The following is an 18,995-nucleotide window of genomic DNA, read 5'->3' as shown; positions in this document are numbered from 1 at the left end:
TTCTTCTTGAACTTGGTGAGAAATGTGTCTAACGCGGTATGGAGATTGGGTGTAAGCAGAACCGCACGACAACGTTGTGGTCTCACCAGGAACTCTGAAGACCTTTTCCAATGGCTAGATAAGTGAGGAAATAGTAAGGGAAGTTTTCTTATTCAATTTTCCATACAAATTGTATACCTGAAAAGTCGTCGTCGTCGTTTTAGCCTTATAATCTTGAAAGAGGTAAGCGTAGATTCAAGCTTAACTTGGCACGCGACACTTCACCACCACATGGAAATACATTCTTAGTACCAAATCCATTTCATTCACTATCATAAACTATCATTATATTCTCATCAAAACAAAGTAGTAGCAGTTCTTCTCTTCGCCCCATCCCCCTTAATAAACCGAATCTTCTCATTCGCATCCCCCACAAGCGTAGCATCCTTGGCACTATCATCAACATCCAGCACCTTGGTACTGCATTTCTTCTCAACATCAACCTCCTCGTCATACTTTCCGAAAGGGATGGGTCGGATTACTTTGAGGTTGATGTCGCTGTCGTCTTCGCCCTCGCCGAGGCCGGTGTGGAAGATGCGGATGCCGGCTACTACGACGGCGTTCCAGGGATCTTTCTCGGCTTCGGAGGTAGATGAGGAGGAAGAAGTGGTGGATTCGTTGTCGGAGTCGCTGTCGGAGGAGATGGTGCCGGTGTAGTTGTCGACGTGGATCCAGAGTTCGCGGTCCGCCAGGGCGGCGAGGGTGCCGACGCTTTCGACGTCGGTTTCGGGTTCGCTCTCAATGTCTTGCTCTTCCTCCTCTTCTTCAGCATCGGCTTCAGCTCCCTTCTCATCGGCCTTGGGCTCAGCCACTTCAGCTTCCTTGGCCCCCTCCTTCTCATTAGAGTCCTCGTCTGCGGTAGACTCGGGAGTCATGGGCTCTTCAGGCTTGGACTCGGCCTTCTCCTCACCAGACTCGATCTTTTCTTCCTTCGCAGCCTCAGCCTCTTCCTCCTTCTCTTTCTTCGCAGCTTCTTCTGCCTCAAGCTTAGCCTTGGCTTCAGCCTCAGCTGCCTTCTTCGCCGCTTTTTCAGCTTTGATAGCAGCCCTCTCAGCCTTGCGAGCTTCCTGTCTCGCCTTCTTAGCAGCCTTCTTAAGAGCAAGCTTCTCCTTTCTCTTCAGTCTCTTATGCTCATCCCGCTCAAACTGTCGTGTAGCGAGGTAATGTGTCTCTTCGCGCTCCTTGAGAAGCTTTGCCTTGATCTTATCTCTCTTCTTCTGCTTGATCTTGGCCTCGTGCTCTTTGCGGGCGGCCTTTTCTTCGGGAGTCTCGACGAATCGGCCCTTGCAGTGGCCGAGATCGTAGGCGAGACCAATACGGAGAAGCTTCTCGCGACGGGATTTGGCGTTGTCTTTGATGACCTTTTCGATAGGCAAGATATCCTGGTTGCGAGTGGCGTTGATCTTGACGCGGATTTCGTAGTCGCCAGCTTCAAGTTCGAGCTCAACGTTAACGGAGCGCGTCATGCGGTATGGTGTCTGGCTTCGCACCACGTAGTCAGAGTGACCAGCTTTGTGAAGACGGAAGCCAAGCTCAAACATGTACTGGCCCTCGAGACCTCTGAAGTAACGATCGTCAAGCTGAGCGAGGACGAGAACAACAGAACCAGGCTTGGAGAGAGTGAAGGAGAAGTGCGTGTCGTGGTAGTCCAGTGCCCAAGGGACAGAGAGTGTAGTCCAGAGCTGACTGACACGCCAGTCGTCGGTGAAGAGACGGGTTCTCTCGAAAGCCTGATACTTTCTAAGAAGGTCTTCATACGAGATCCAGAAATCTCCATCGTCGCCGAAGCGGTGGTCGAGCTTTTGAAGCCACTCGGCAGTCCACTCTTTGGAGCCGTCGCCTGTACTTGGTGAGCATTCGTTCTTTCTGGTATGGTTTGGAATGACTTACTCCATGGACCGGTCCATTCGCCTTTGCCCCAAGGGTTCTTGAGTTTGAGGAGTCGCTTGCCATCGATCTCGACAGCCTTCTGAATGGAATAGGCGTGGAGTTCAACAATACCCTTGCGCTCACCCCAGCCACGGCCCCAGATGCCGGTATTGCAGCCAAAGAGGAACTCTTGGTTGACCTTGAGCAGTTCCTCCTTCCAGAAGTACTCCTACATACTCATTAATACTGTGATACGTATTGACACTGTGAAACATACCTTGTCAAGAATGTCAGTGGTCAGAAGCTCAGAGGTGACACCACCGGTAAGATCCTCAATACCCTCGCCTCCGAAACCGCCCTCAATCGCACCGTAATCTCCGTGAGCCTTGGCATAACACTTCTCGAGAAGAGGCAGCCAAGTCTCTTGAGGATGCTGACACTGGGCAAAGTACAGCGCACTGCTGTTTGACTGGAAGATCCGACGATACGCTTCATCCGGGTCAACGCGCTCAATGTCGTCAAAGAGGATTCTGTCAAAGTACCCCTCGTCATAGTCCGGCTTGATGAGGTACAACTAAAGGTTTGTCAGTAACCGTGTCACTACACACAAACGTGAAGCTTACGAAATCGTCAACAATCTCAGAAATCCAAGCTCCGTCCCGATAAAACACAAACCCATAAACACCGACATCCTGATCATGCGCAACACAAAGCCGTTCAATCAAACCCGGCTTCTCACTAAGCGTACACAGCGCCGCCATGAGCCAGCAATCACCATCCCGTCCCTGTCTAACATCATTCGCAGTAGGACCATCAATGTAAAAACAAGGCTTTTCAAAAATATCACCAACGCGCTTCACGCTCTGCGGACGGAGATCTTCACCGGGTTGGTAGTTCTCAACATTGGAGAGAGAGTGCAGACAGTCGTTGCGGTAGAGCTTGAGATCAACTTCAATGTCAAAGTGAGGATCGCGATACTTCTTGTTGATGCGGCGGCATTCCTTGACGATCTTTTCGACTTTGGCGCGGCATGTTGCTGCGGCGTCTTCGTAGGATGCTTGGGTTGTTGTGGTTGTTACTTGGTTGCCTCTTTTAGCGGCGAGATCAGTGTAAGTGTTTGAGGGAATGACAGTAGTTGCTGTGCCTGTTAGTACATTTTTGGTTTCAGAGCTAGGGGATTGGGTACCTTTGCCTGGGTTCTTGGTAGTGAACTGTTTCCAAAACTTGTCAATCGCTTGTTGAGGCGTGACTTTTGATCTGTCACCGAGATCAGCGACACCAGACGCAATCTCGGCAAATGACGGGCTTGCGGAGGAAGAACTAGAGGAAGAAGATGAAGGCATCTTGCTTGACTATTCAAACCAACAACAATCATCAAGATAACTCCTCACTAAATACAGAAAAGAGAACGAAAAGAAGGACAGGAGAAGAGGAGACATGCTGACCTTTTATCCTCATACAATCATGCACGCCGAGAAACACAGCGCTTAACGACATCTCAGCTTTCAGCCCTGTAAGCGGCCAACTCATCAAAAGACCCCTAGATGCAACACTCATCCATGCAACAGAGTAGTGAGAAGCAAGATGTAACCAAAACGGGCGTCGCTCTACCCGCCTGTTTCTGTAGCTCTGTCCAACGACGACAGAGCTTGGCCCCCAAAAGTCCCATTGTCACGGGCCGTGATACCCCTGTAGCGTGCCCACATGTCAGCCCACCTAGGCTTGTAGGGCTGGGGAAGGAGGGGGAGGAGACTGGTGAGTGGTTGTTGGTGATTACGTTTGACGATCCCTGTTTTTGCGGCTGGATGCATACACGGGGCGTTAATACTGTATTGGAAGGTCTTGGAGCGATGCCAAGTTGAGGGTGCATCTTGAAGGATTGTCGATAGGTTTAGGCTTCCTTTTAATGTTTCAGTTTGTATTTATGAGTGTTTGTTTCGTTAGTATTGAAACTATCAATGTCTTGGTTTGAGCTGAGGATGTTGATGAGTTGTAACAAGCCACCCTAGACTATTCACATGCACAACAACAAACGTAGACAAACTAATGAAACTACTGTAGACCATGCATGTTCCCAACCTCGATATGTGACATGTCTTGTAGTTCAGGTGAGTACGTAACGCATAATTTGTTTGCCCTCGTTTGACCCATCCGCTATCATCTCTCGCCAGTGTCACACAGACGAAGGCAAACTGAGGATAAAATACACAAGACAAAGTCCTACTCTGAGAAGATGCATCAGAATCGACCCATGCTAAATACATTTCCGATGATCGATCTTACTATACCTCATTTGTCAGCCGGACAGACTAATTCCCCAGTCCTACGCCAAGCCAAAGATGCGAATGACTACATCATCGAGACAATATCGCTCAACAGCTGCATGTCATCTACCCTATCGCAGCTAAGCAGCCGCAGCCTGATTTTGAGCTCAACACTCTTCCCATATCTATAGCCCCCAACCCTCCGCAAAGAATTTCGCAATGTCGTTCATCAACTCCATCTTCGACTTACTCTCACGGCCATGGACCCTCTCAGCATCGCCAGCGGCGTAGCAGGCCTTCTCACAGTCTCAGCCGCCGTGATCAAAACCTTCGACACCGTCAAGAACAGCATAGAGAACTGTCCTCGAACAGTGTTCTGGGCACACGCTGAAACAAAGGAGATAAACTGGGCGATTAAACGTCTCAAGAGTTTGATCGATGATCCGGATTCGGTGCCGAAAGCGGCGAGGATGTCGGTTGGCATTCATGATGCGACTGTCACGATAAGCGAGTTGATCAAGACGTGTGATAATCTAATCACTACGCTGAAGCCGTTGAATGAGGACGGGAAAGTTGTTTTGACGAGATGGGATCGGGTCAAGTGGTTGAGGGTGCAGGATGACGTTGTTAGGTATATTCGGCAGCTTCAAGCGCATAAGGGATCTGTTACTCTCATCTTGAATATTCTGCAATGGCAAGTCTCATCCATCTTCGATATTGAAGGCGCTAACAAGAAGAAGCGAGTCAGACGTGGTTATCGTGGAATCACAGCGTGCGCTGGAACTCAAGATTGATGCGGTCCTCAATAGCAGCGAAGCAACCCAGAGACGAATCGAAGGCTTGGAAGCGCTTTTCAACAAATTCATCGCCGAAAACTCCACCCTTATTCCCTCGAATAGGTCTTCCATGGCCCCGACATTGCATCGCTGGAGAGAAGATGACGCGACAGAAACTGATTCAGTAGCGACATCGCGGAAGTACGACCCAGATGAATGGGACGGCTTTCACGCGAGCGCAGAGCGGTCACTCAGTTTCCCAACTTCGAGTGTACCAAAATTAGAAATGCCAAAACTCAAACGCTCAACTTCGGCTGAAACTTCGACGAAGAGTGAGAGTACCGGCACGACTTCTCCACCACTTCGAGAGTTCGAAGCAACGCTTGAGAAAACTAATGTCTACAAGCGCGTGTACAACTCGACAGATGCTTTCTCAATACACTCCACCCACGGTCGCTCCATGACAGGCTCAGTGATGACGAGTTTCAGTCTCGCCGACGACTCATCCATCTTGTCCGCTTTTCCCATCATGAGCAGAACTGAACTCCAGCACCCTGAGTTTTATACACAGATGAGTGGCAATCAACGCATATCCCGAGATCTCATGAGAGCCATTACAACAAGAAGTGTTGTCAAGTCCCCCGTGGAACCACCACCAGGAGCGCCATTCTCACTGAAGCAGTTCAGATCGCCTCCAAATTGTGGTGAGAACGTCATGGGTCGATGGCATCAATCCCGAACTAAAGTTTGGCGACCCAAAGAGTTTCGAACCGAGATCCTATTTGAAGTTCCTGTTATCTTTGTCTCGACATCGAAGACTGCGAAGGGACCTATCGACGGCGCGGATGTGTTTCTCATCGATGGAACAAGAAAGAGTCTTGATGATACGTGGACTGACCTTGAGCCACCAACTACTGGTACATTCACCAAGACGGGGCGCTTCATTAAGAATGAGCGCGCAACTTGGCTTTCGCTGCTTTCAAGCTTGCAAAAGATGGAAAACGAGTCGCAGAATTGGACGAGACAGCAGATCATGGGCTTGAGGCCTCGACCAGCAAGTGCGACAGCAATACTCACATCCATCGCTGGCAAACACACGCTCAACGTCGCTCTTCAGCGTGAGAAGAAAAGCTGGGATGACATGCCCCCATCAGTCAATCGCCCCTACGCAACTACATCGATGAGCAGCTTGATAGAAATGCTCGCTATGCTGGGTATATACTGGAAAGACTTCAACACTTTCCATCACGTGTATCAAGCTGAAGGCAATGGATTTCTCGTCAAAGGTCACAAGATCAGTGGGCTTGGAATCATGTTCCACTTTCAAGCGTTGGAGAAGGCTGTGTTCGAAGGGAATAGGACGATTCCCACGAAAGCGGTGACAAGACTTGCTTTTGGACAACTCCCTACGATATTTACTGAGGGATATCCTGAGAACAAGAGTAGTAACAAGCTGTATGAGTGGCCGAATGTTGGGCTTGGAAGTAGGACAGAGATCGCGGAAACGTTGTCTTCGTTTGGATGTGGACGGAAGGCGGTTAATTACTTTTTAAGAGATGGAGCTGTGACATCTCACGTATTCCCAGGTAAGCTCTCATTCTGCGGTTCAAATCGACAGTAATAACATATTTAGTCACTTTTGAGCTCATAGGCATGATCGGCCAAGTCTTTCACATCAAGGATCTCTGCTTCAGATATATCCCCAACCCATGCTACTGCGTCTGGAGCACGAGAGGCTTCTCACTACCAAAGTTACTGGCTGCGTATCAGCGACATATCCAAGAAGATTCCGACATGGCAAACGGACAGCTATCCCTTCATGTGAACACCATATTTGCTCCGAAGGCTGGCATTCGACCTGGAGATGGCACTCCGCAAAACTATACTTGGCAAGCACAGGATGCACTGCACTCTGTGCTCGACGAGCTCGACGAATCACTCAAAGATTATACCGCACCAAAAAATGGAAATCCACGAGGATCTCTTGGACAAGAAATTCTTGGCGCACATTTTGAAGAACTTCTCTCCCAGATGAACAGCGCCTCTTCAACATCAGCATTCGTACCTGCCAACGCGAGCAACAAAGAAGACAGCCTGATGAAAGAATACTTCCAACAAATTCTCCCCGCCGTGTTGAGGTCAGCATCAATGGCATTCTTCAATCTCAAGAACGCAGATTCCGAGTTCCAAGTCGTCAAGGGGGAAGCGGCCCAGACAGCTGAGTATGCAGGGTATCTTCGTGCTGCCAAGGAAGTTTGGTGTACTTTTGTTTTGAGGATGATTTGTTGGCTCATGCTGCATGAGTTTCATCGTGATGATGTTCAGATTCAGAAGGGGAATTTGTTTGGGAGTGACATGCCTGTTTACATCTCTTAGGGATGAGAGGTTCGATAGGTTCTTCATAGAGTGATTGCAGGTAGAATACGTAAAGAGAGAGGAGCTCTAGTCTTTATTAACAGAAGACGAGTGGCATATGAGGACCTTGGAATATAAATACACGCACATGCTTTCTTTGCAACACCGTCTGTACCTTGACTTGAGATGAGTCCTCGGATGCTGGGCACCTTCTCAGCCAGCTTCAGTTACTTATAACAGTATTAATGAGACTAATCTTTAATTGGAGTCATTGGAAAGAGTCACTACTGAGGCATAAACCCATACCTTTGAGGTTTTATGGTGTACTCAGGATATTATTGTTGATAATTGAGTAGAAGCCCGTTAATGTTTATTTGATATGCAGTCTAAAGTATTGTTTCTCGACCCAACTAAAATTTGGAAGTATGGGGGTTCATGGCTAAGCTTAACTCCTTAGTTCCGCAGTGTAATGCGCATGCAAAAAAACAAAGCTGCGAGCCTCTGATTCATCGTCGACGCTCGCTTCATAACAAAAACTCTGCCTCATTTCATTCTCATTTCTTCTTTTCTCATCAACACCACGAACTCTGATTTCACCATTCACTCACTTGCAGAGATAAGGTGAGATAAATTAAGATTCTGGACGACAAGTTCAATCTTTTAAACACGACTCAGATCAGAACCCGAGGTTTCCAAGACGAAACCGCGCTCACGAAAGATGAGTGAGAGCCGCAGTCCAAGGCCAAAGCGAGCGGCTGCGTTAAGGGCAAATGAAAGGATATTAGAACCAGAACTACTCTGGAAAGCCTTTGAAAAAGCCAAGCCACGGATGTGTGGAGAAGCGGCAAAGAAGACTATTGAGGCCATGGAATTTCACCGCCAATGCCCAAATTACGAGTCCCCAAGCAAACATCTCTTTTACATCAGGATCAAAGGAAAAGGGCGAATAGAAGATCCCGAATTATATTACTATCCCTATCTGTTGGTACTCCAGGCCATATGGCCTTATAGCGAACACGTTCAAACCATTGCAAAGGCGTTTGCCAGGTACTGGGGTGTCCCTGATATGTGGCGCGGCCCAGAGCATTATCCCATGCTCAACGACAGAGACCGCGAAATGGAACTTTTCATGGGCCTGAAACCGAGAGAGACCGAAGCACGAGAGGATGAAAGTTCAGCAGGAAACGGTGAAGACAATGAAGAAGACGAAGAAGACGTTAAACAAGAGAACGAGGAAAAACGAGAACAAGAGCAAGAAGACGAACAGGGGGAGGAGCAAGATGAAGAACAGGAGCACGAACAAGAGCAACAGCTTGAAGGAGAGCAGAATGAAGATGATGAGGAGCAGGAGGAACAGCAAGAAGAAGGAGATGAGGACACGATTCCCGATATTTCCGACATCGACGCCATTACTGACATTGACAAACTCGACAAACTGGAGTCTATACTCGAAGTCAGAGAGAACAAGCTTATGTATCAGATACAGGAAACAAAGGAACGGGTCCGAAAGGTTCAAGGGAACAAGCGAGACCTGTACAGGAAGAAGTCCAGTGCCTCGAAAAAGGCCGCGGAGAGACTCCAGGTGAGGCTTGACGCAGAGCGCATGGTTTCTGACCACTGGGCCACCAAGGAAAGGGAGTATATCAAGAAACTCGAGCGATCTTCAGCCACGTCTTCTGTCATCTCTCCACCCCCTGAACAGGAGAGTGAACGTCCTGCGAAACGACAACGGGCTGCTGGACAGAAGGAGTGAGCGGTTGCTGCTGCAAACGACAGGGAGGGTGTCTCGCAGTTCAAGTTTGACATTTGCAAAGTAGCAAAGGAAAACGATGCAGGATTGGTGAGAGAGCAATTGTTGCCCAAGGTTTTGGCTGGATTTGTTGGTGGGATGGAAACCACTGCTGAAAGCGTTTGGTGAAAAGCAAGTAAAAAATGGGATGTGATATGCAATGGGCATGATGTTGCCTAGCATAAATATTAAGATTAAGTTTGCAATTGTTCATTGTAGTGCTGCAGGAAACATGGTTGTGCAATAGTTTGTCTATTGTAAATGTTTGCTCTTTGCTTAGGCAGAAGGCAAACTTGGACAAACACTGGTGAAATCATATGATGAAATGACGGTGAATAAAACAAGATTATGTAACGCCTGTTTCTGAAAAGTATAAATACTCCTAAATCCCCAGGATAGAACTCAGTCAACTTTGCACCTCAGACCCAGTTGCAGCAGACAACATCTTCGACATATATATGTATATATTCTTTTCTCCCTCTTTTGTCCTTCGAGATCTTGGCAACGTCTCAGTGGTTGAGATTGATCTCGAAACATAGATAGCAACCTGGGATGACAACTACAGGAGATCACCAGGAGACGGTATCAATACAAGAGGCGACTACGACAGTCCTCAACATCGAGTCCCAATGATTGGGTTCCATGACTACAGAAAGGTACATATATTGCTTTGCACTAGGTTTCCTTGCAGTGCTAACCTCCCAATAGAGAATGCGTTTGTGAATGAAGGATGCGAAGGGGCAACCTTCTCTTGAGAATGTCGATCTGAAGAGTGTCGACCAGCCGCTGGAAGTTCGCATGCATCGTGATTCTGTCAACATGTGAAACGAAGCTTACATTGGAGTGACTCTCAACAACGCTCTCATGACTGAAGATGAGGCGCGGATGCATCTTACTCTCAGAAACTGTACATATGGTAAGCTACCCATTCAGTGATGAGTATTCGCATGACTGACAAATGAGTGGGTAGGTACGTCGTTGGGAAGTCTACTTTCATCAGCGAGTCAGCAGATGATACGACAGAAGTAGATTCAAACTCACGGTAGTTCATGTATCTTCGATTTTATATGTTTGTTCTGCGGCTTCGGTTGGACTGCCAATGCTACAGACCCCAAGTGCTCTTTGGAACATGCTGTGCAGTCATCATCCAAAATAGGTATGACCAATGCCTGGCCTTTACCAATGGAACTGGCCCTACCAACAACCCCCTCCAGGAGGGAGAAGAGCAAACGACGTGAAACAGAGTTGTCAAAGATCGGGCATATCAAGTATAGTATTGCAATCGCCCACCGTGTCATACGAGAGTTTGACAATATTACCCAGGGATACAAAGAGACTACCCTGGCTCGGCATATGAGTAACCCACTGCCCTGAGGACTAGGTCTAGAGTCATGTCGCACTCCACCAGTGCTCTAGCCACACCGTTCGGATACAGCACCAGCAACGTCGACGACCAAGCAACTGGATTCATCGGCTTGGACTATCTCAACAAGCAAAAGACTTCAAACAAAAACAGACTGGCAACTGGCACCCTGATACATGACCAATGGAAGGGGAACTTATCCTTTCGAACTATATAAGTGAGGAACTTCCACGGCTACATCTAGCTCATATAGCGCAAAGGAGCTCCCATTTAACTTCAGTTCTAGAGCTATAGCTTCCAACGCTAGTAACTACTGCGATATGTATACCTGGCGCCAGCTTGTCGAGAGCCACGACATAGTCGATATCGAAGTCGACAAAAACTTCGAGACGCCCCAGCAGCTGAGAGTCTAGGCACATCGAGCAACAGGAAGCCGCCTGTTTGCCATTTCTTCGGCCTTCGATAATTGGGACAAGGTCAGGGACCTCGTCGTGGAGGAATTCCCCTTGATTAATCCATTTAAGAATAACCAGCTGCGACTTATGATGACCCTTCTCAAGTGGCTAATAGCCATCAGACCCCTGATCCATGAGGACTTGTCGTGTCTATCTGTTGATAGACTCATTCAAACCAGGCAGGAGATGAATGGAAGATCGCATCAGAGGAAGCCTAACCCGAAAAGAATTACCTGCGAATCTGGGAAACTATGGAACTACTATTCCTAATGAACCGGAAACTGTTCGGCAGTTTCACGCTGGTGGCAGTCTGCATGACAAGATCCATGACAATCCAGGAGGTTTCACCCGCAAAGACAAGTCGGTACTTGCCCGGTGTTATCTGGGGCGCAGTTAATACCACTGTGAGATTGCCTGCTATGTAAAAGTATTCGGCAACCAGAATGCCAAAGATGCACGCAGTGCCAAGTTCGTACGCCACTTCAGGGTTATTGTGACCCAGACCAAAACGCTCTATCATGCACTTACAATTATTGAGCCGTCCAGTAGAAGCCTTCCGGTCGTCTCAAGGGAAATGCCCGCAAGGAGGCCAAGAAGTAGGCTGCTGGTAGTAAGAAAGACACCGGTCAGAAGTACACCGTTGCTTTAGATCATTATATCCTTATGGCTGAGCATAATGTTTCTAAATCCGACCATTGGAACCATTTCTTCCTCTGAGATGATGAGCAAACTAAGACTCGTTGCGGTATACCTGGAGGCAACGATACCACTAAGCCTCAGGGACTAGGAAAGTTTTTAACATTGAATCAGGATGCCAACATAAACTGATCTAAAGGCTTGCTAAGATATACCAAACTTACCTAAACTAAGTCTTTTCATCACTTAGAAACGAGGCTCCTTCTGGCACTATCAGTAGACCAGCTAGCCAAGGAAGGCATTCGCTATACCGTCCATGTCCGGCGCCGGTCTGACTCTATAGATGGACCCGAGACCGTCGATTTTCTTTTCTATGAACTTTGGTTTACACTACGAGGAGCAGGCAGCCAACAACCCAGGTTTACGCATCCGTACCGAACAAGGCTCTCCCATCGCCGTAACCAGGAAACGATGAAACAACAGATCGCCGCCCTCGAGCGAAACCGGCAACTCGCCTTTGCCGAACTCTGTCGCGTAGACGCCACACACTGTCTTCCTCATAAGACCATTTCACTATCCTATGTATGAGCCGAGCTCGGGATCTTCGACCACGATGCCGCACGAACCCTCCACGGCCGGGCTGTAGAGGCACTCACTCATCGGCAGTGTTCGCCAACGTTGGCTTCGACTAGTCATAGTTATATATAAACCCGATCCATCTGAGACGGGTTCAAGAAGTAATGAACTGTTCTTTTAATCGCCGGATAGTCAGGGATCCTCAATATTATATATACCATCCTCCCAGAGCTCACCTCAACGAGTTCTCCTATGCAGCATACGCAGAGAACGAGGCAACAGTCGCAGAATCCGCCGCAGCCCGCAGTGTTCTACTAATCACGGGGACCAAAAACAAGTGATCATTCAGCCACGTTGGATGCTATGGATGGGTAAATGTCAACGCCAGCCCAGCGTGACATAGTGATCCTGGTCGCTGCTATTGTCAGAGGCCCTCCTACTGCCGAGAGCACCACAACATCTAACACCGCTAAGGCTTCTATTGTTAATATTATAACTACAGTGAGTTTTAAAATTACTAATAAATAGCTCAGTAGAAATCCTTGAAATAATAAAGGAACTAACAGTTAGTCTTCAGGCCACAAGTCTATAGACGTTGACGCCGTTTCGCGCACTGGCACGGAGGGGGCCAGTCGACGCCAGCCCAGGACTCAAAAGATTGCACAAGGTTGATGAGATATGTGAATAAGTACAAACTCACTGTTGACTCGACTTCAGCAAAGTCGGAAAAGAGTCTGCATGGCTTCACCATTTGGAGAGCAGCTCCACCGACGACGGCTGATACTCATCGGCGTCTTGACAGAGTCGATCGGTATTCTCCCCGTCACTATAGCCTGCATGAACAAAGCCCAGTTGCGGTGGCATTCGCATTGGAATACTACTGAGGATGACCAACAGCGGCATCTTACAAGGACAGCATCAATCCATACTTTGGACTCGACTCAACCATTCTCCATGATCCAAGAGGATGGGTCTGGTGCCTGTCATACCTATAAGTGCATTTACGATTGCTGCCAAATTGGCACATCCGTTATGAGCCCTTTACTTTCAGCCTGCCTACAATATAGCTTGTATTGAAGCAATTTCTCGCCTTACGTCGCTTTACAAACTGTCTTTTCTTTGTTACCTATCATATCCAAGATGTATCTTGTCAGTTTACCCACAATGAAGCCCGAAAGGCTCCCTCCCTAATCTTCCAGGGCAGCAAGATCTTAGGCCTTCACAACCTGGACGGTATCTCAGCCGCTGGGAGTTTCCAGTCAAATACAGAGAATACGCCGCGATATTCTAGAACAGTTGAAGGGCCATCTTGCGCGCATATATATACTTGCGAGTGTCAACATATAATGAGCATGGTAGTTTGACAATGACGAATCTCATCTAACTACCGTGAAGCCAACACACCAGGCACACATGGGTCCTACAGCTATAGCTGAGGGAACATCTTCCTCAACGGCCAGTGGGCCGGTTTCCAGCTCTGGGTTGCCAGTAAGACAGTTGAGTTTAGCCCCCTGTCTTGGCTGGAGGTAGGACCGCGTCAAGCTTCTGCAGGAGGAGAACCAATTCGTGAACGACCAGAATGATCATCTCCGTGAAAGCAACAACGAGCTCTTCATCTCCACGAAGAGCTCAAGGAGAGTCTGGCTCTAGCTGAGCAACGCTTAGAGCGCATAACCGACTTTTGGCGGTCCGCCGAAGAGGATCATTGGAGAACATTACTCTATTGAATAGCGAAGATACAATACCACGACATACGGTGCACCTATCCCTGACTCTACGGGGATGCTTCCTCCGCCATAACGCCAAGGCGCATCAATGAAACCGTGTGAGACCAGGCCAAGATTCAGGCGGTCAAGTTCGTCACGTTTGGTATAGACCCTCGAGGGACGTTTCCCTCATTCTAAAAGAACTTATACCACGAACACAATTCCAGAAGTTTCGATTCGTCATCTGGGAGATCTTGTGAATCATGGGGGTTTTAATGGACAGGGATATTTTGAACTGCTCAAAATTGGTACTGCCACCACAGTCCCTGATCCATCATCAACCATGTCCCCTACCCCGAGGATTACGAGCTCTTCCTTCAAGTTGAGATGCCTGACGGTACAATCAAGGACAAGAGCGAGTTCTTCGTTCAAGAGCGCTTACCCTGACTCCTCTTTGCTTACTGTGTGTAAGCTCAGAGGCCGCGGCCACATTATCCAATTCGACATGTACAGGCCATTCATGGTTCTTGGCCGCCGACTCCAGAGCTCATGACATTACCAGATCATCTGTGGATATGAGAGTATCCGCTGCTATGTAGGACAGGAGGCAGCTGGTACACCCGTCAAGGCAATGATCCCGCTCAGCTAAGCGACATACACTACGCACTCTAAATGCGACCTAACACTACGACGACTGGGCAATAAAGAAGCAAAAAAAAAAAAAACGACAAAACGACAAAAGAGGTTCAATGTCTTCTGACTCCTTAAGTGCCAAAAACCCAAGACGCCAAGATCTCATTCGAGCAGTAAGTGAATGGAGACAACCCGGAAAAGTTCGAAAGCTTTAGCCTTGATCACTACCGAGAACACTATGGCTATCCTGTCCAGTACACTAAGACTATACTATATATATTGGAAGACGCGGCATTTCCATACGACGGGGGAGACCATTCGATTCTCAAAAAACTCCATTGACCTGCAATGCGCGTCGCAGAAGATGGACGATATCTATATCTCCATAACCCTACAAATTTTCCGACTTCATGGAATTGTAGAGGAGAATGGGGAGGGCAAGTGGCGATAGACTCCGAAAGAAACTACGGGAGACTCTCTTTACGAGCAGATCGTGCAGGTTGGTATGAGGGAATATCTGTTCTGGATGCACGATGATGGATATTGATATATTGAATCTCACCCTTCTCAGCTTCGCCACTGAGATAAAATCGAAGAACCTTGTACTCTGAAAAGATCCTGACGGGTTGATACAAAATCATCTAGCGAGGTTATTTTGACTATCCCTCCAGATGGATCTGATGCCAAGACGACGACCAGCGAGATCGACTGAAGTGTATTGTATGCAGATGCAGCACAAGACTGCCACGCTCAAGGAGAAGAAGGCGGAAAAGATGGAAATGTCATACTAGTCGGCCTTTCTCACTTTTATTTCGACGATTAACATATTAGATGAGGGGCATATTAACAGTCGATGGAAAAGAATGTGCTCAGATGGAGCAGTCTAGAGTCATTTTTATTGCAGATATTATCTGGCGGACTAGAGTAGAAATCAGCTAGCTTTGATAAATGGCACTTCGATACATGGCTGATTAAAAGCTTATATCAAGTGCAAGATAGGGCATAAAAGCTTCTTAGAATAAATCTTTTGGTCATAAGTTCTAAGTCTACGGGTCCAAGCATCGTGATATCTGGGCTTCACAAAAGCCTTGAGCATCCATGGAAATTTTTTGTCACGAGTTTTAGTCTTCGAAAGCTTATTGAAGGGAACATTCCATGATGAAGACGTCGGTCCGTATGTCCATCCACCTCACAAGTCCCTCATTCATTGTTGCACGTGAGGCTGAATGGCCTCACATGAGGGGCGCCATGGTGTACCTAATGGACTGCTTGGCCTATTAAATGACTGTATGTAATGTTTAATGGGCACATGCAGTGCTTGGTTTGTCTCTAAACTTTGTGCTTCAACATTGATACAAACTTAGAAGATGTAAGGTGTTCTTCGTAAGGACACCTGTGAGCTTAGAGGCACTGATACCGGTCTATATCAAAGCATTCTTGTACATCATATAAGGGGTCACTTTGACGGAGATCAAATGAACAAAAGTAGTAAAGTCATGGATATCAGCTATTTATCTCATCTCATAATCGTAATCTTCCGACCGTGTGGGGCCGATCCGGCCGGCTCATGTGGAGCGCCGACCAGCAGAACTTCCAAATTCGGTAATCCCACCGACATCCTCCTCATCAATCGATATCATTACAAGATTCTATTCTTTAAACCTCATTCTTCTCGGTGTGAGAAACCTCACCCTGCTCGTGACCCTCGTTGAACATCTTGCCACCAGCTCCAGCAACACTGTTGCGGTGCTCCCAGGTGTCATGGGGCTTCCATCCAACGGACTTTCGGGCAACGCTGACCTCGTCGTAGAGCTGATCAACCTCCTCGAGGGACAGACCCTTGGTCTCGTAGATGAAGAAGTAGACGAAGGCGATGCACAGGAAACAGCAGCCGAACCAGATGAAGAAGATCTTGGACTGGAGGTTGGCCTTGCCGGAACCGTAGTCGACGAGGTAGGGGGTAGAGTAGGCGATGGCCCAGTTGAAGAGCCAGTTGGTGGCGGTGGTCATACTGAGGGACTTGGCACGGGTCTGGAGAGGGAAGATCTCGCCAGTGACGACCCAAGCCAGGGGACCCCAGGTTGAGGCGAAGAAGAAGATGTAGATACAGACGAAAGAGACAGCAGCCCTCTGGCCAGCCAAGCTCTTGACGAAGATAACTCCGGCGCTATCTTGGCCGGTGGAGAAGGTACCGGACATGGCGACGATGAACTGAGAGACACACATGCCGACGGCACCCCAGAGGAGAAGAGGACGACGACCCCACTTGTCAATGGCGTACATTCCAGGGAGTGTGGAAGCGACGTTGATGGCTGATGTGATCATGGAAATGGTGAAACCGCTCGAGATACCGGAGTTCTCAAAGTACTTGGTACCATAGTAAAACTAAAGCTTGTTAGCCATGTCTCATAACCATGAGATAGTGAAGCGAGAACTTACGATGAAGTTGATACCAGTGAGCTGCTGAAGAGCCTGGAGAGCACAACCAGTGAACTGGCGCTTCAGAATAGGAGGCTTGAAGCAGTCAATGTATGAAGATGTTCCGAGGCTCATCTCATGGTCGTGATTCGCCTTGATCTCGCTGAGCTCAGCCTGAACAGCAGGGTGATCAGGAGAGAGACGGCGGATCTTGGAGAGAGCGCGAGAGGCATCGTCGTGACGGTCTTTCTTGATGAGGAATCGAGGTGTTTCGGGGAGGATGAGCATGCCACCGAAGAGGACGAGGGAGTAGGCGAATTGAACGGCGATGGGGATACGGTATGAGCCTGTGTCGTTGCGCTTGCCTGTCGCGTTGTTTACGATGGCGGCGAGGAGGAGACCGATTGTGATGGCCCATTGGTATGAACCGACGATGGCACCTCGAATCCACTTTGGTGCTGTCTCAGACTGGTATAGGGGGACTAAAAATCGTGTTAGTTACCTAGACCGAAACTCTGAAGCTGTCATGTGGTGAACTTACTAATAGCGGAAATTTGACCAACACCAAAACCGGCGAAGAATCGACCAGCCAAGAACATGGGGATAGCAGTAGCAGCAGTTTGGAGAGCGACACCGAGGTTGAAGACCCAAGTGGCGATCATGAGACCGGGACGACGACCGATGTAGTCAGTCATGAAGGGAGAGGAGAGAGCGCCGAAGAATGTGCCGGCTGAGAGGATGGAGACGATGCTGGACTCTTGGCCCGTTGTGATGTTGGGGTTGCCCTTGGAGTCTGTGTAGCCGGTGCTGAAGAGTCGCTGCCAGTAGGGCATGGCCAAAATACCAGAGATGGTACCTGTGTCATAACTGCGGTTGTTAACCTCACAATGGATCTTCAGGTGAAAGGGAGTGTGACTTACCCGTAGAGAACACCACCAAAGGCGACAAACAAGCCGATGGCGATAGCAGGCCATGCCTTGCCAGCCTCCTCGGGCTTGCTGAGGGATGCCCTTCGAATTGCGTTCATAATGAAGATCGACACTCAAGCAAGAGTGTGCAATGAGAACTAAGAGTGTATAAACAAGTGAAGTGTGTGTGTGTGATGATAGAAAAGGAGAGCAAAGCCCAAAAACAAACGCGGGAGATTGTCTCTTTTTAAACCCCAAACAAGCATCATAAGCTTCTGTGTTGTTATACTTAAACCTGCATAACCAAAACCTCCTGCGTAACACTACCTCCCCAGAAGCTAAAAAGCTAGGTTGGAGCTAAAGCTATTCCACGGCTTGTCCGAGCTAGTGGAGTGCGGAGCAGCCGCACCATCAACTTACGATGGTGTAGTTAAAAAAGCTAAGCTGGGGGTGAGGAGGTCATGTGGTTCATTGGTTCAGCAAAGTCCTGGTGTGGTGGTGGTTTATTTCCCTCCCCCCCAAGGAGTGTCGTCACTGGCGAGGGAGATAAAACGCCTTCGCCGTGGAGAGCGGCTTGACCTAAAAGGACGGGTAGATGGTGGCGTTTTGTCTATTCCATATGATGATATAGCTATAGTAAAAGATGTAGTGCGTTACAACTATGTGTAAACTATCTCGTCGTCTTGGGTTGTAGAACCTGTCAGAGCAAACAAGCTTCCCCAAACGAACTCCATTTTCCCCAGGTCTTTTTTCTCGGCGCCCTCGTTCTTAACGGACTCATCTCCACATTCAGGTATTTGGAGTACATATCCCATGGCCTGGGGTTGTAAGTTAAAGAGTGGATACCTCTTCCCCCAAGCCAAGAGCCGGGCCAGGCCGGCTCGGCGACGCAGATGCCGAAGAGCCTATTACCATTTTTGGTAAGTTTGTTTAACTTTGGTGAATGAGTTTAGTTGACGATATCCTTTGCCACGACAAGAAACTAGAGATATCTGGCTAAAAGAGAGAGTAATCTTCAATAGTAAAAGTATCAATTCACTGATGGTGTTTGCGTGTTTAGGAGCCATCTGTGAGAAGGTGTTTAAGCAGCTGACGCCCAACTTCGCTGGTAACGCTTTCGGAGCCGGCGGCTTCACAAGTAGCGCGCGCAAAGACCATCAACCACTTCGGCCCTATTGTGGAAGGTCGCTTTTCTTTTCATGAGGGCA

The 18,995-nt window shown here is 48.2% G+C and overlaps 5 protein-coding genes across 5 annotated transcripts; 2 read left to right on the top strand and 3 right to left on the bottom strand.

Annotated features, from left to right (window-relative positions):
* Positions 1-281: 281 nt before the first annotated feature.
* FOBCDRAFT_261342 (uncharacterized protein) lies at positions 282-3,251 on the bottom strand (the record flags this gene model as incomplete). Its single annotated transcript, XM_059611275.1, has 4 exons — positions 282-1,879; positions 1,930-2,137; positions 2,186-2,482; positions 2,532-3,251. 4 exons carry the CDS (start codon positions 3,249-3,251, stop codon positions 336-338), a joined length of 2,769 nt encoding a protein of 922 aa, XP_059464997.1. The 3' UTR covers positions 282-335.
* A 1,181-nt stretch (positions 3,252-4,432) lies between these two features.
* FOBCDRAFT_293860 (uncharacterized protein) lies at positions 4,433-7,391 on the top strand (the record flags this gene model as incomplete). Its single annotated transcript, XM_059611835.1, has 3 exons — positions 4,433-4,837; positions 4,896-6,534; positions 6,582-7,391. 3 exons carry the CDS (start codon positions 4,433-4,435, stop codon positions 7,322-7,324), a joined length of 2,787 nt encoding a protein of 928 aa, XP_059464996.1. The 3' UTR covers positions 7,325-7,391.
* Positions 7,392-8,159: 768 nt separating this feature from the next.
* On the top strand, positions 8,160-9,360 carry FOBCDRAFT_224589 (uncharacterized protein). Its single transcript, XM_054704754.2, has one exon. The coding sequence runs from the start codon at positions 8,169-8,171 to the stop codon at positions 9,054-9,056; it is 888 nt and encodes a 295-aa protein (XP_054560729.2). The 5' UTR covers positions 8,160-8,168; the 3' UTR covers positions 9,057-9,360.
* A 2,506-nt stretch (positions 9,361-11,866) lies between these two features.
* On the bottom strand, positions 11,867-12,181 carry FOBCDRAFT_224587 (uncharacterized protein). The gene has a single exon (XM_059609661.1). The coding sequence runs from the start codon at positions 12,105-12,107 to the stop codon at positions 11,937-11,939; it is 171 nt and encodes a 56-aa protein (XP_059467253.1). The 5' UTR covers positions 12,108-12,181; the 3' UTR covers positions 11,867-11,936.
* A 3,756-nt stretch (positions 12,182-15,937) lies between these two features.
* Positions 15,938-18,092, bottom strand: FOBCDRAFT_162255 (general substrate transporter). Its single transcript, XM_031185139.3, has 4 exons — positions 17,800-18,092; positions 17,421-17,746; positions 16,901-17,361; positions 15,938-16,846 (listed from the first exon to the last, which is right to left on the bottom strand). Exons 1-4 carry the CDS (start codon positions 17,904-17,906, stop codon positions 16,118-16,120), a joined length of 1,623 nt encoding a protein of 540 aa, XP_031040781.1. The 5' UTR covers positions 17,907-18,092; the 3' UTR covers positions 15,938-16,117.
* Between the last annotated feature and the right edge of the window lie 903 nt (positions 18,093-18,995).

This window comes from Fusarium oxysporum, chromosome V, assembly GCF_013085055.1.
Source record: "Fusarium oxysporum Fo47 chromosome V, complete sequence".
Lineage (NCBI taxonomy): Eukaryota > Fungi > Ascomycota > Sordariomycetes > Hypocreales > Nectriaceae > Fusarium > Fusarium oxysporum.
The sequence above is the reverse complement of the archived record's forward strand: the minus strand, read 5'-3'. Positions and strand labels throughout refer to the sequence as shown.